General features: G+C 45.9%; 1 protein-coding gene across 1 annotated transcript; it reads right to left on the minus strand.

Moving 5' to 3' along the window:
- Positions 1-444: 444 nt before the first annotated feature.
- Positions 445-11,028, minus strand: LOC137908483 (tyrosine-protein kinase JAK2-like). Its single transcript, XM_068752891.1, has 23 exons — positions 10,794-11,028; positions 9,355-9,478; positions 9,146-9,251; positions 8,723-8,868; positions 7,568-7,862; positions 7,329-7,448; positions 6,766-6,923; positions 6,569-6,680; positions 6,260-6,446; positions 5,928-6,052; positions 5,658-5,792; positions 5,480-5,567; positions 5,259-5,386; positions 5,015-5,153; positions 4,795-4,946; positions 4,481-4,631; positions 4,235-4,368; positions 3,890-4,079; positions 3,049-3,173; positions 2,652-2,824; positions 1,821-1,938; positions 1,475-1,588; positions 445-1,401 (listed from the first exon to the last, which is right to left on the minus strand). The coding sequence occupies exons 1-23, from the start codon at positions 11,023-11,025 to the stop codon at positions 1,294-1,296; spliced, it is 3,360 nt and encodes a 1,119-aa protein (XP_068608992.1). The 5' UTR covers positions 11,026-11,028; the 3' UTR covers positions 445-1,293.
- Positions 11,029-16,209: the final 5,181 nt, after the last annotated feature.

Below are 16,209 nucleotides of genomic sequence, written 5' to 3' on the forward strand. Positions count from 1 at the left end.
AGCAGCGCTCGCCTGACTAAACTGGATTCTTACAGGCCAATATCACACATTAATGTCATTTAGGCTGCTGTGAACTTATTGCCGGCTTCCCTTCACAACATTACACCCGCCTGAACATTTTCCCGTCAACACCCCGAGGACACGACAGGAAAGGATTTTACCTTCAACCCTTTCTGACGCACAATTTCTGGTTTACAATAAAAATTATTTATGGTTTTATATGTAGAAACTTGATTAGGAAAAAGCTTCATTTTTTAAAAATATAAATATAAAACAAAATACCACAGCATATTTTATCGCAATAAAGTGATTAACCCCCTAGAAGTCTTTAGACATTTAAATCATGAGAAGACCAGATTGTTATTCTCACCAAACTAAAATAGTGAAATAAATGGGAAGAAGGAACACAAGAAGTTCACTCTGGTTAAAAATCCTGTTTTTTGAATGAAAATCTTTGTTTTGGAAAAAGAAAAAAGCACAGACTTTTGTTCTGTAACACTGATTTAGATTTATCACAAAAAAATCTCTGCAAGTTTTTGTTTTTTTTTAAAACATCCTGTTTGGCAGAAACACTTTACAAGCGTTGAGAATCTAACCACAACGGTTTTGACATGTGACGAGACGATGATCCAGATCTTCCACGTCCTGCCCCGAGGTTACAGACGCACGGCGCTTGTGAGCGAACTTCACGGTGACTCATCTTCGCGGTGTGACGACCGTTACGGCACCGCTGCGTCGACATTTGCCGTGTTTGCATGGCCTGAATTTTATGACAAGAAAGAGGCCATTTTGCAAAGTTCATTCGTCACCTCCTTTCTTCAGTGACATTTGGTGCAAAACAATTAACAACTTTCCAAGTCATCATTCTAAATATAAAAAGTATTCAGTCTATACATAGCGTCTCTTCAAATGGACAGTATTATCCGTATCACCTCGAAAGCAACCGGCTGTTGTATAAAACACACGCAGGTCACCAACTGCAAAGACAATGTCAGAATGCTTCCAGTCCAGATTATTCCAACTGGAAGTTATTTCTTGTCTAATTGATTTCGTCGCCACGTTAACAACCGAGGCCTCGTAGCTGCTTGCGGAGAGACGGTTCCCTTGTGAAAGAAGTGCCGCTAGTGCTTCGTGTTTACAGTCTGCTCTTTATCCTGATCCGAGTCCGGCCTCCCATGAGCCGCGCCGTCAGAGGTCACTGCCGTGAACACACACCTCACAAAAGACGCCAGCTGTCTTTTTGGCTCCTCTTCACCGACACCTAAAGGTCAAAGGTGGAGCTACCGGCGCCGCTCATCTGTCCAGGCCGTCGCGTATAGTCTCCACGCTGTGGGTTAATGTCTTGAAAGTGGGACGAAGTCTCGGTTCAGCGTTCCAGCAGTCCGTCATCATCTTGTGAATCTGAGGGAAGTAGGATGAGAACATAAGAAACAAAACAGTAGGAATACTGTCATATTTGCGTCAAGTTACTGACCTCCTTTTGACAAATATCAGGAGCAGGCAACCTAAATCCCTGTTTCAGCAGGTCTATCAGATGGTATACAATCATCTGGCCCTGCTTTTCGTGTCCCATCTTCTCCATAAACACCTAAAAACAGAACGCACAAAGTTCGTGCTGATGAAAGCACGTCAGGAAAAACATCACAAAACTCAAACGGCCCTCAAACAATCAGTTCATTCTGTTCTTGAGAGCTCAATCAACTGATTACAAGACTTCCAACCGCTTAAACTGGCTACTGGTTTATGAGTCAATTAAGAGCTTATCATTTAATTACAGGGAGGGTAATAAGTGATGTCAGACGTGGCGGGCGGGGGCGTACCGCTGGCGGGCTGCAGTTCTTATCGCTGAGAGTGAAGAGTTCGTAGAGGACGACGCCAAAACTCCAAACATCTGATGCCACGGAGAATTTACTCTCAGTCAGAGACTCTGGAGCGTACCTGCAAAATAAACACCATTACAACCTCACAACGCCGCGTAGGACGCACGCACACACCATTACAACCTCACAACGCCGCGTAGGACGCACGCACACACCATTACAACCTCACAACGCCGCGTAGGACGCACGCACACACCATTACAACCTCACAACGCCGCGTAGGACGCACGCACACACCATTACAACCTCACAACGCCGCGTAGGACGCACGCACACACCATTACAACCTCACAACGCTGCGTAGGACGCACGCACACACCATTACAACCTCACAACGCAGTGTAGGACGCACGCACACACCATTACAACCTCACAACGCTGCGTAGGACGCACGCACACACCTTTAAACAGCGATAAGGAAAAGAAATGTAACTGAAAATCCTTTACAACTAAGCAGTGCCAGTAACAACATAAAAACAGGAACAGGAACTAAATGGAGCCTTGATAACAATAAAAAGATGTTAGGGTGACAATAAAATACAGAATAACTCGCATAACGTTAAGAGTATAGATCAACTCAATTAATAAAAGACCGTCTGCTCGCTCCTTTTTGGCTAAACAGCTGAGCAGCTTTTGAAAAAGAGGAAATCTCAAAAAATAATTCTCAGGGAGGCAGGAAAAAAATCACCCAAAAAAAGTCAGGTTTAAAATATCTAAAATGTTTTTACAATCAAAAACAGACACATATGATGGTGGAACTGCCCCCCCCACCAGAAGATGGGGCTTTCCCCCGGCTCTCTGACGGTGTAGTACTCCTTGTCCTGTGGCAGAACCTTCGTCAGGCCGAAGTCGCCGATCTTCACCCTCATCTCGCTCTCCACCAGGATGTTTCTGGTCGCGAGGTCTCTGTGGATGTATCGCTTAGCGGCGAGGTAGTCCATGCCCTGAAGGGTACAGGTGAGCAAAGGTTAGTCATGCACGTAAAGCAACTACTCAAAGAAAAGATGCCCATCAATACTCACAGTACTACACAACATGCAGTATCGAGAGTTTAACCTCTGAGAGGTAACAATAAAACATTTTTATAATTATACAAATGATTGTTTATACAGACGGGATTTAAGGCATGATGCAGCACCAAGACTTCGCATGTTCTGTGCCGTGTTACCTTGCAGATCTGTGCCGCGTAGTGCAGCAGCTTCTTGGAGTCAAAGTGGTCTTTGTGTTTGATGAGATAATCTCTCAAGCTGCCGAAGGGGAGATACTCCATTATCAGCTGCAGGTTCCTTCGTCCTGCAGAAATATAAAGACGTTCACAGTGACACTTAAGGGAGGAAATTCAGATGAATTTTTTCTTCACGCTCATGGACACCCCAGGCTAGAAAAGCAGGAACTGCAAAAACGTTATTCGGTAAAGCAGAATCTGCTGCAGGTGCTACTTGCAATTTGAACAAATTGGTCAGGATCGTTTACTTCACTGGAGTGGAGAAAAACGTTTTCGGGTTCTTCTTTCTGCTTGTCCCGTGAGGGGTCGCCACAGCAAAGCAACCTTCTCCACTTCACCCTGTCCTTTGCATCGTCCTCCCCAACACCAGCCACTCTCATGTCCTCCCTCACTACGTCCATGTATCTCCTCCTGGGTCGACCTCTAGCCCTGTTCCCTGGCAGTTCCATCCTCAGCATCCTTCTACCAATATAGTCCCCGTCTCTCCTCTGGACATGTCCAAACCATCGAACTCTGTCCTCTCTGACCTTACCGCTCGCTCCTCATGTTCGTCTCGACCCACAGTGATCCAATGTCCAGCAGCGTCCTGTAGGTTTTACGCCGGGCGCCATTCCTGCAGCTATGCTGTGTATTTATCCGGGTTTGAGATCGGCTCAAGGGAGGCGCTGGTTATGCTACGCTAGCTCCTGCTAACCGTGATACCTACGAGGCAGCATTTGGGGTTGATTTATCTAAATATGAAGAGGTACTGCTAGTATAGAGATATCAAACAACGTGATCACACCTGCGCTGTAGCAGACTCCTTTGTATTTTACGATGTTTTCATGCTGGAGAGATTTGAGAATCTCGATCTCCCGCTCAAAGTCCCTGAGGTGCTCGGCGGTGCTGTGCTGCAGCTTCTTCACGGCCACCACCTCTCCTGTGTTGTCCTGCAAGGGGTCGTACCGGCACATCTCCACGCTGCCGAAGTTTCCCTTCGACACAGAGGGCGAGTCAAGAGTCAACGAGATGCTTTCAATGTACAGGGAAGCAAAAAAACAAACATTAATCTCTGATGATTAAACCACTTCCTCTCGAGGAAGTCAAATGAAACAGAAGAAGCAAAAAGAGGAAAATGTTTGTCTCTCACTTTTCCTAGCTGCTTGAGAAAAATGAGGTGCCTCTCTTCAAACTGAGCGGGCTCCTGGTTCTCGAAGGCCCACGGGAAGCCGGAGCCCCTCGTCCTGTTGGGGACCATGTCGCTCTCCACCAGAAGCTCGTAGTCTGCAAACATCACACCAGATGTTCCTGAGTTCTCACATAACAGCAGAGGGTTCTCTGCAGAGACTCCGACATCAGCAACAAGAACAACAACACGCTCGTTTGTCCGGCTCACCTGGCGTGAAGAGACTGTTGAGATCTCTGATGATGGCTCTGAAGGACGGCCGGTACGAAGGCTCGTAGTCCATACAGCTGTTGATTAGGTTGGCCAGCTCGGTCCATTTAGGAGCCGGCAGCTGATGCCGGTCCTCATAGAACAAGTTCTTCTGTAGAAGAAAGCAGCACGACGGAAGACATAAAGCTGACAAACGTAACGTAAAAACTACACTGGAAATTATTTTTTTTCCTTTTTGCTGACTTAAAATCAACATTTCACAAGATGGAGACCGATTCCTTTAACGCTCTCAAACATCCTTTTGTTTTTGTGACCTTGGAGCAGTCCAGGGTGCTGAGAGGTTTGTCTCCGCCGCTGCAGATCTCCCACAGGGTGGTCCCAAAGCCCCATTTGTCTGTTGCCAAACTCAGGTTTTGGGGGTCGTCAATGCATTCCGGCGCGACCCATGGGATATGCTCCACCAGAACTGATAGAGACAGGAGGAGAGAGATTACAACATGCCAACCGGAAGTGGCACGCAGCCACGTAGCTCACCTTCTCTGGGCAGCACGGTGACGCTGACGCCCGGGTCGCTGAGCTTGATGAAGGGCAGGCAGCCCGTTGTCCGGTCCTCCTCTCTGATCAGAAGGACATTCTTGGCACAAACATTTCCATGAATGATGTTCTTGTCCTCCTGTGTGCAGACATGGCAGGGACAACAGCGTTCACTTTGAGCTCATGTCCTCATGTGGACGTTTGTCCAACGCAAAATATATATACATAAAAAAAAAAGTCTTACCAGGTAGTGCATAACCCAGGAGAGCTGCTTGGCCACTTCTAGTTTCCAGGTGATGTTTACAACACCTTTGTTCTTCTTCATGTAAGTGTCTAGAGAACCATATTTACCGTACTCCTGCACCATCATGTCTGGAAAGGAGATAGGGTGGAGCTCAATACACCATCATGCACTCCTCTTTATATGTGTGTGTGTGTGTGTGTGTGGTCATGTCGTACACTTACTCTCATCTCCGCAAACACACACACCATAATTGAGGAGCAAGTGCTTGTGGGAGAGCTGGCTCATCATGCTGGCTGCTTCGTAGAAGGACTGAGAGAGAGAAAGCAAAAGAAGTCGTCGTGTGAATCTGTTGTCTCTCAACTCCAAAAGGGAAGTTTCAGCTCGGGGCAACAGGCCGACCTCTGAATAGTTGCGGTGGGCCTTGTCCAGGATCTTGATCACGACGTCCATCTGGTGCACCTCGCCGTAGTCTCCCCGCTCTTTCCTCACACCGCAGAAGATCTTGGTGAACGTTCCTTGGCCCAGACTCTCGTTCTGAAGCCGGAGAGTTTTATTGTTATGTCGAAGAGCAACTAGAAATGTTATTCAGCTGCTGCGTATTTGTTTCTCATTCTCGTTGCTGCCATATCAAAATTCAGAAGAAAGCAAAATGTCATGAAGTCATCTTACAAAGATGAGGTCCTCTTTTCGGATCTTGTGGAAGACCATCTGACTGATGTTTTGTTTGTGGAGAAAAGGCGACAGAGGAACGTCTTCTTCCTGGTTAGTTCTACACACCAGCAGGTTGGACTTATCTAAAGACAAGCCAAAGGTGGGAGGGATTAGCCATCGACTCTTATATGAAGGGCAATCCTGAAACAGCGACCGAAGGCGTAATGGTGAATAAAGACGTGCAGCTTTTCTCTGGCCCTTAGAGGCCAGAAAAAAAGGTTCTCACGTTTCCTCGGATACAAGACGGTGAATTAATTATCGAATCATTAGCGACTCCTTAGAGCGCCCACCTTTTAGGGTGGGTGGGCAGCACCGCATCAACTGGAACGTGTAGCCATCAGTGCGCAGCGCCTCCTTCTGGTAGCAGTGCAGAAGTTCCTTCAGTGATCCGAAGCTACTCTTGGCGCCACTCAGAACGTACTGCCCCGCTTCTGTCTTCACTATCTGACAGTGCTTATAGTCCACCATAGTCTCATGCTGGAAAAGAGAAGTAAAAGCACAGCTGCACTGAACGTATAAGAACAATTAACACTGAATAACATCATATAGAATTTAACACGCGACTCATGTTAATACGTTATATAATACTAGGAGCTTACCCCAACCACAAAGGACATGAAGTATTTGTCATAGTCCCTTGGACTGCAGCGGAGGACGTACAGACCTTGGTGGTTGCCACAGCGACGCAGCTTACCGATGGTAAACTCCATCCTGTGGGGGGGGGGGGGGGGGGGGGACTGAATGCATATTGGGGTCTGCCTGGCTGCGCGTACGAGCAGCTGCGTGTGATACTCACGACACAGGGCCGTGGCAGTAGCTCTGAAGGCACTCCAGAAGTCTGAGCGGAGCCACCTCTTTACACAGGTAATGGTGGGAGTCTGCAACCAGTCTGTAATAGCCATCAACCAGTGACACGAACGACAGAGCCTCTGAGAGCAAACGAAACTCCAGCTCCTGAGAGACACAGAGAACAAATAAGACAATAATTATAATCATACCGGTAATAGTAATAAAAGATAAGAATCCAAACAACAATTAGAACAGAAAGAAAAATAAGTCCTGATAAATTCAAATTTAAAGAAATTAGTTCAGAAATGCTCCGACCATCAAGCAATTGATGCTGTCCTTAACTTAAATCACAATACTGCCTAAGCTAAAGCGACAATAATAAACAATAAAAGTCTAACAGTACAGTAACCATAAGGACTTTATGATTTACATGTACGACAGACGATGGATAGATCTAAACCGGTGAAGATGAGCCCTCATGCTGAACACCTGGCTCACAAACACACACGTTTAGACACAATGCTGCCTTTGTTGTGCACGGCGGTAATTCAACCACAGTGTGTGATGTACCAGGATCTGGTTGTCCTGTCTGGTGAGGCTAACGATGCGACTCTCCACAGAGCCCTCCTTATTGGCCTGTTTGATGCTGATGTCAATCACCTCTGGGAAGTCACAGTACGCCTGGAGCTCCTGGAGACACAAAGAACAGCGGCTTGCATTTGATTTAGACTCCTGGAGCTCCATCTGTTGCTAAATCAGCCTGCTGCTGCATATACGGCATGTCTTAGCACGCGCAACGCAGTCCTTACCTCCTCTTCTCCATCCTCCTTTGTCCCTTTTGACCATTGGATGCCCTTGTTGCCCGTGACGACGATGGTGACCTTGCGCGAGGAGAGATCGGTGACTTGAAAGCGCTCGGAGTAGAGGGAGGGCAGCAGCATCTCCAGGCTCATTAGGTATTTGAGCTCGAGGTTACACGCTGTGGCCTTGCATTCACTGAACTGCTGGATGAATCTCTTGAAGCGATAGCGGATCCTTTTCCGAGTCAACATGTTATATTCTTGAATGCGGATTTGCACGCTCTTCGGCAGAAAGGACTTGTAGCTGATGGTGTGCAGGGCGTGGTCGGGGAGGGGTGAGGTTGAGAATAAAGGAGTAAATCATAAAAAAAAATATCAGAAGACAAAGCCAGACAAGAGGGTCCAGAACTAGCACTTAATAACCACAGAAGGTAAAATGAGCAATACAGAAGATCAATTAGATGAAAGCGAAATACACATTTTAAATGTAGACGAGGGCTAAGATCATTAGTCAGAAAAATTCATTCATAATGAACATAATGAAAATATCTTGATGAGCACGGCATCCTAATGAGCTTATGGTTCTGGTTATGGTGTCGTTTGTCTGTTTTTTTAGTATGGGAAAACTGCTGGATGGATCTTGATTAAAAATAACCTGAAGATGGGTCTTGGTTTTAGATCCCCTTAAATTTTGAGAGCGATCTGGATACCCGTCTGGACACAAAAAGAAATCAGGATTTTTTCTGATATATAATGGAGGCTTTAAAAAAAATAAAAATCATATCTTGTAAAATCTGCATTCAATTCACTCACCAAAAAACACAGTCATAAAGGGGTCCGATATGCACTATCATGAAAAATGTATTCTGAATCTAATCCAGAATGAGGTCAGGAAAAAATATAAAATATTAACATTGAAAACCCAATTTAAGGATTAAAAAATCAGTTCAAAAAAAAAGAAATTGTGTTTCATGGTTGGCGTTTAAAGATACCAAGAACAATTTAGAACCTTTTGATCATGATGATCCAGATCACCATGTGGACGGTGCAAATCCAATTAGGAGGGGAATGAGCTGCCTGGCGGAGGTCTGTGCTCTGCGAGTGCTTTTCTAGTTCTGAGTAGTTTCGTATTTTCTGTGATATTACTTTCTGAGAGAATCCTACCTGATGTTACTGCAAATGCTCACGGGGGACTGACTCCTCTCTTTGGCAAGCCTCATCATGTCCAACACCGCCATGCCCAGACACTCCTCCTGCACCTCATAGCTCACTGGAATATGAACCCGGCCATTCAGAAAGTCGCTACGCCACTAGAGGACAAAAAACAAAAGTCTCTCAATTGAATGGGGCGATAGATCAATGAAGGAAAGGTAGAAAAGGTGGGGGAGTCAAAGTGACTGTGGAGATAAAACTGAACGGAACCGTGGGAAAGAGAAAAACAACCCAGACTATTTTCATATGCATCCAAACACATACTGCACACACATAGTACCCTGGAATACTCACGGAACATAGCTGAAAAACTAGAACAAAATAACAAAACAATCATTCCACTAATGATGTAAGGTGTAACTCAAGAAGACTCACCTGGAAAAAAAGGTATGCCATCACACAGTCGTCCATCACGGGGCTCTTGCCGTAGCGATGAGCGTACAATGAACTGCCACTGTTATACCAGCCGGGAAAATAGTATCTGGATGAAAAGACAAAACCATAAAATATCTGACACGAGAAACTAAACAACATATTAAAAAGCCTAAATAAAGGGAAAGGGATGTGAGACTCCAAATATCTACCTGATTCTGAAGTGTAGGTTCTCACTGGCTGGCTGCTGCAGCTTAAAGATGTGATTAGGAGGGAACCATACGTGATCGATTCCCCTCATCAGGCCAAAGAGACCACAGTAGACTGGAGCAATGCCTGCAGAGAGAGGGAGAAAGTGTGAAATGCGCTAACCATTCCTAAAACGCACACTAATTAATTAGAATAAAACTGCATCTCCATCACAGACACAATCTCATCAGTCATGTTTTGTGTAACTATAGTCTCAGGAAAAGGTCACAATAAAACCGGAAGAATTCAATCATGAAGCAATAATATGAGGCTGTGTAAAGAGGAAGTATGTTCTACCACAAGTGAGGAAGTGAAGTAAGAGGACTAAAGGTGTTCCTTATGCACATCTTGCTTTGTATCAATTTGAAATTATTGCTATCCAAGAACATGTATTGTTTAAGCATTGTGCTGCAGAAAGTAAACTTTATCTAAAACTGCATTCAGCAGAGAAGTACCTCCACAAATCTGTTTAGCTTGCCTTGCCCCATCCACCCAGTAGCTTCTGTATAAACCTGCTAACAATCCACGAGAAGAGGGTGAAAACAGCACCCCCCTTTACAGAGTTAGAATGAGCAACGGGCAGAAGTGGTGACAATGTTAAAGAAAATAGACCTAAAAGAAGTAAAAGTCTACGTTTGACGCAGAGAATCTCGTTCACGTTATCGTAAAGTTACGAAAGGGAACCAGAAGCAATGTCTAAAAAAAGAGACAAGCGAGGGAACAAAGGTTAAAAAAGAGAAATAAAAGAGAACGAAAATAAGAGGATAACTCAAACGCAGAAGGGGAGGGGGGGGGCTGCGTCTTATCAGGGCATGAGCGTGTGGCAGAGACAGATACTGCTGCGGCGGTCGAGGAGCACGGACACAACAGTTGACGACTTCCTGATTTTTTTTTTAGCTTCTAAAAAGAGAAAGCAAACGTATTGCTGTAGTTTCCACACTGGATCACTTCCAATAGTGGAAACAACGCCAAGAAAAGATTGTAATGAAACAGAGTTGGAACGATGCCCCCCCCCCAGAAACCCACAAATGGACAAAGTGGAAGAAATCATTAAAAAAAAAAACTGCCTGACTGCCAAGCATGTGCAAGAAAAACAACGCCAGTCATTTACTTTAAATATATTTACCTCACGCTTCAAATGAGATCATTTTTAGGGCGCACGAGGTTTGCACTGTTCCCATTTATAACCCAGTCTATGATCTCCATCTGTATCTGTTACGTCCTGCATGAAGTAGAACTAGGTTTATACCTCGTACTTATTAGATATTGTATCGAGCTGTTTCAGCGGAGCGGCATGTTTGAGAGTGTTCTCGGGGTGCGACCCAAAGGAAAGCAGAACTTCACGATGTCGGGGAGTCAACCCAACGTGGCGAAACGGCTCTGAACGCTTCTTGTGACTCACCACATGCCTTCGCTGCATCGATGCACACTTCCTCCGCTGCATGCTCCCCAGCTGGGAACGTGAGTGCACTAGCGGAAACATTCGCCCCGCCCCCTTCTCCATCCTCCCCCACGTAGTAGAGGTGAACCGTGAGGCAGGGGCTATCCCGCTTGGGATCAGTAGAAGAGGCCGGGTGCTGCTCAGGGTGGAGGCCATTGTGCCGTGCTGGAAGACTGGAGGTGGGAGGATCCATGTCTGTCAGCCGGCCGGCGACCGTGTGCCGCTAAAAGCTAGCATCCGCCTGTCAGGGGATAAAAGGAATAAGACACAGAATGTAAGAATGAGTGGGGGGGAGACATAAAGGATAAATACTGCCACACCTCTGAGCTTTAATGTGTCACTCTAACCCAGACATGGGCAAACCCAGGCCCGGGGGCCATATGCGGCCCGTTGGTCTTTTTAATCCGGCCCGCCAAACTTGTCCAAATGATATAATTAAATAAAGTTGTATTCTAATTAAACCTCATTCATTTGACCTTTTCCCTGTAATGCTGCCTGTAAAAGGCCAAATCCTTTAATGCAATAGCTTTCATGTGTCATTTATATTAGCTCACACAAATACTCCATCCATCTGTTCTTGGTTCGGCCCCTCTGTCAAATTTTAGAACCTATTGTGGCCCGCGAGTCAAAAAGTTTGCCCACCCCTGCTCTAACCACATCGAGGAGGACGCAACAGCTGACAGGCTTGTGTTTAGGGGCTACAATGCAGGCGTAGGACCTGGATTTAAACTGTGGGTGGGTTTCTACGAGTCCCACTCAATAGCAAACACAGAGGAGTGTCACCTACAAGGTGTCAAACCGAGACACAGAACAGAAGCTCGTTTATGCAGCTGATGAGTCCTAATGTGAGGGAAACCATCATTATAGCGGGAGCTGGAAAATATTCCAGACATGTTATCAACAAACAAATACATTCCCACGACTGCCACTGGGCATCTATAAATATCTCTGTCAGCCATGTTTGGAGGAGGTCACTCAATCATGCCTAATAATTGTCTGCAAACTTTCGTGGAACGTGGTCAAGAACACATAAAGTATACATTTGAATCCAGATTCACATTTATTACTTAATCCACACAAGGAAATGTAATAAGAAGGTTTGCAGCGAGTTCATTTCGCTCGTATAAGATAAGCCTGAACGAGTTAGAGCGAGAGCGGGCGTGGATCGACGCAAATGTATTTGCTCTGTAAACCGCGAGGGTACAACGCACAAGCAGAAGAAGAGGACGATAACCCAGGAACATTTTCATGTCCACAGCTAAAGAACAAGTTGTACAAAAACGTCAAAGAGCCCCCAAAAATGTGCAAATTGAATATGACAGATCAGTGGCACAATTCAAAAACACAAGAACAGACTTCTGCCTGTTTATCGTCAGACAGACGGACACGGTCCTCGCCTCGTCTTATCTGGGCACTGCCTCCCCATCTGCCGTGGTGTTACGGAAATACTACCCCGATTCTAAAAGACCCTCCTTCACCACTAGCTGGAGGGTGTTGGTGAAATGAGGACGTGTGCAGAACCGGGTTGCATCAATGCAGCTTAATGCAACTTTCTGACCGACCAATCACAAGGCAGCAGATCAGCTGTTGTTCAAACACCCTGTGCGGATTCACATTTATTCAATATTCATATAAGCACAAAGTCACTCACAGAATGGAAATACCCACAAGTCTCACCTTCAGCCTGACGATCTGCCAGTAGCTGGTGCAGGACGGCAAACAGTGCGTGTGAGAGAGAGAGATACAATGCCAAATTACACACACTGGCCATTTTATTCAGGTGCACCTTGTTAGTACTGGGTTCATCCATCCACCCACACCCACAATAAAGACTTACTGTCCCCCCCGGTGCCTCCTGCTGTCCTCCGTCGGCTGCTCGGAGTCCGTGTTGGCAGTCCAGAGTTAGCTAGCTAAGCCACAGAGCATCCCGTTAGCCCCGCCGACAACCACTGCGCCGTCTTGTCATATATTACTCTGTATATTCGCCGTCTTGTCATATATTACTCTGTATATTCGGTAACCGGAGCTTTTCATTGTTTGAGAGGACTTAGAAAATACCACTATTACCCCGCTGCCCCCCCCCGACGCAACCTCGGACGCCTCCTCCTCCTGTGATCGGACGGTGGAGCGCTGCATCATCCGGCGACAGGAGGGGAGGAGCTGGGCCGCCCCCCCGCCCATATTTGGATTGTTCCGCTTCCGTGTTTTTTGTTGTTTCGTTTGTTTTTTAAACTTTGATAGAGTCTAAAGCTCCATCACCTTGTTATTAAGTACCAAACGCACCATAAATGAAACAGGCTGAGTCCAGGTTACTTTTTCTACCGGCAGCGGGGACCCGTCCTGGCCCGCCGAGTTTTCCTTCCGGGTCATTTTTATTGACAAAGTATTGGCTCCACCCATTGACCCTGGTTGCATCATAATACCTCTCTGCCCACCAGATGGGGCTGTTGCTCATCAGTTTATGACAAAAAGGGGAGACCACACATAATCTGCGTATTTACAAGAGACTTAATAAACCTATTCAACTGTGCGTATCAGTGTGCGCGCAGCGTTGGATGTGTGTGGATGCGCGTGTTGATCAGTTAAAGTTTAACTGATGTTTAACTGTTAAACACATGTTCTGAGACGCGTCTGCGTGTGTGTGAGTGGGACACGCTGCTCCCCGACACGGAGCGAGTGAGTGGGTGGGAGAGAAAGAGAGAGAGAGAGAGAGAACGGAACGGGACGGCAGAGATATGCCAGCGATGGAGGAAAAGCTGGGCTTCATTTGACAGCTTATGTTCTCCAGAACGTTACAGAACACTCGTTCCCATCTAATGGACTCGGTCCCACAATTTGACCATGAATGCGCGCGGTCGCTGCTCGTGTTTGGAGGCTTCTCGGTAAATTCTTCATGTCGCAATATCCCATCCGAGTCCAGACATCGTCAGAAGTTGAGAAAAGAAGGCAGGAAAAGCAGAAAACACGGGTTCTTGCTTGACGTCCAGACATCCAGACAGCCAGCGCTTCCTGTTTACAAGCCCGTCTCCAACGAGCGGATCAGCTGATGAGTGCGCTGAATCACTTACTGGCCCCCTATCGGCTGAAGGCCGTATTACACATGGCCTCACTCTGCAGTATTTTAATGCCGCTGCGCACAAGAATATGTGAGGCACTAATTGTATTATTAAAAATGAAACAATCATAAAATATATAATATAATATCACTGATGTTATATTATATATTATATTATTTTTATATTATTTTTAATAATACAAATACATGATTTTTATATGATTTTATATGATGACAGGTGAGGCTGTGCCTCACCTGCCTCCCCTGACTGCACGTCACTGGGAAGGGCGTATCGATGAAAGGAAAGCGGCTGTGATCCAGATCAAGTCGAGGGTCAGCCAAAGAGACAAAGACAAACGGGATAGTAAAGCAGAGAAGGAGGCTGAAAAGATGGCAGGGTCATAGAAGTGATAGGAAATTCAGATCTGCCTGGAGGTGCAGACTGTTTCCTTAATAAGTCAGTAGACAAGAAAGAAATGTATACTGTTAAGTCAATAGCAACACGAATGCCTTATTAACCGTGCCCTAAAACATAACCTGCTCCCACCAGCAGCTTTCCAGAACCATATACCTTCCATAACTTGGGCTGGCTGCAGATTCTGACAGCACATCGGCCCACGGGCCCTTCCTGTGTAGGAGGCGTAACAGAGTGGGCTCCGGGGGCCCCCTGAAGCAGCACAGACGGTGCTTGTGCTCCGTCTGTGGAAAAAGGCTTTTCCCAGAAGAGACTGCTGATACGCCCACATGCGCGTCTACACTGCTGTCAAGCCCCTCTCAATGTCCCCTGTGCAGGGGACAAGGTCCCCGAGTGGGACTCCTGTGCTGTGAGCTTTTAAAGCCAGGTCTCTGACGCCACCCGTAGGCCATTCATGGTAGGAGTGGGTGAAGGGAAAACCGCTTTATGCAGTCTAGTTCCTGACTACACCCACCGGGACATGAGGACGGGTTGCTGGTTGAGATGCCAGATCAATATAGATTATAGTTAGTTTCTAGCAATGAAGGATTACCCACAGTTGTCTACTTTTATCAACATTGTGCAATTAAAGACTCAATATAAAACAACTGGATATTGTAAAATAAAATCCCCATCTCATATTGCTAAAATAAAGTAAAACAAAAATGGTGTCTCCAGATCGGATCCAAAATTAGATGTTTTTGATCTTCAGTTCCATGATGATGATGATTATTATTATTGTTAAGCTTAATCCTGCTATACACCAGTAAAATCATGAGGTAGCTGTAAAAATCAGTAACAAATGACAAAACCACCTTAACTGCCAAGTGTAATAGAAACCTGCCCTGCGTGCAGATGAGCAACCGATTTTAAATTAGAAAAAAATCCTCACTTGGACAAACATAATATATTATTATATCTAATGTTTAAACTTTAAGTGTTGGATCAAACGAAAACTCAGGGTTAGGTTACAGTAAGATCAAAGTATAATTAAATTCAGGCGTGCGCCAAACATCTGCTGCGACACTTTTCCAAACGAGGGCATCAGTCTGCGCTCGTTCTTCCTCCTGACAGACGCACTTGCTGAAGCGCGTCTCCTGCTGCGCGCTGCGCCTTTAAAGCCAGCCAGCCCACGGCGCGTTCCGGCTTGTCCCTTTACATCTTTCTATTTTTATTTTTTTATCCTTGCTCACAACATCAAAATAGTGGCCCTTATTCCGCCTCCCTGACATGTGAACAGGAGCATTTTATCGAGTGACGAAACGACGTCTCTGGTAAAAAATTAATAAATAAAATAAATAAATGTGCGTGACGCGTAATGGCGCGGCAGCACGGCGGTGGTGAGTCCGAGGCGCAGTTCAGGCACCATCACCGGCGGAGCGATACCACCGTCTCCTCCGAACGTGGCCGTCATATACCGTCAGAGAGGGGGGCAGAGGACCAACACTGAACCGCGGGACTTGGTTCTAATGCAGTGACAGTTGTTTAGCAACGGATGAAGATTAAAAAAAAAAAAAGAATTTCCGTGCGCTCTTGTGGATGAAGATGTTTATCCCGGTGATTTGGAGTACCGCGTGAGGTAAGCGACTTATCCAGAGGTGCGCGCTACTTTCTCCCGTGAATAAACAGCTTTTTTTGCATGTTTCATTTCGGATTAGAATTGCTTTCTTGTTTTTATTTATGACTGAAAACGATATTCAGACACAGAGTTGAGAAAATGATCAGACCTGAAACTATTTGACTAACTGGTATTCTAACATTTTCTGCAACTGGTGCTGCTGGGATTGTAATCAGAGGGCTGCTTTCAACGGAACCCACAGCTCATAGCCAGCTGCGCATGCCAAACCAGGGTCATTGCGCGCTGCAGA

Source organism: Brachionichthys hirsutus, chromosome 19, assembly GCF_040956055.1.
Source record: "Brachionichthys hirsutus isolate HB-005 chromosome 19, CSIRO-AGI_Bhir_v1, whole genome shotgun sequence".
In the NCBI taxonomy this organism is placed as follows: Eukaryota; Metazoa; Chordata; class Actinopteri; order Lophiiformes; family Brachionichthyidae; genus Brachionichthys; species Brachionichthys hirsutus.

Coding starts and splice junctions, on each gene's coding strand:
- LOC137908483 (XM_068752891.1), bottom strand. CDS start 11,025: ATGGATCCTCCCACCTCCAGTCTTCCAGCACGGCACAATGGCCTCCAC. Junction 7,863..8,722: donor AGCATTTGCAGTAACATCAG/GTAGGATTCTCT, acceptor GCACACCATCAG/CTACAAGTCCTTTCTGCCGA. Junction 4,632..4,794: donor GCACCCTGGACTGCTCCAAG/GTCACAAAAACA, acceptor TTTCTTCTACAG/AAGAACTTGTTCTATGAGGA.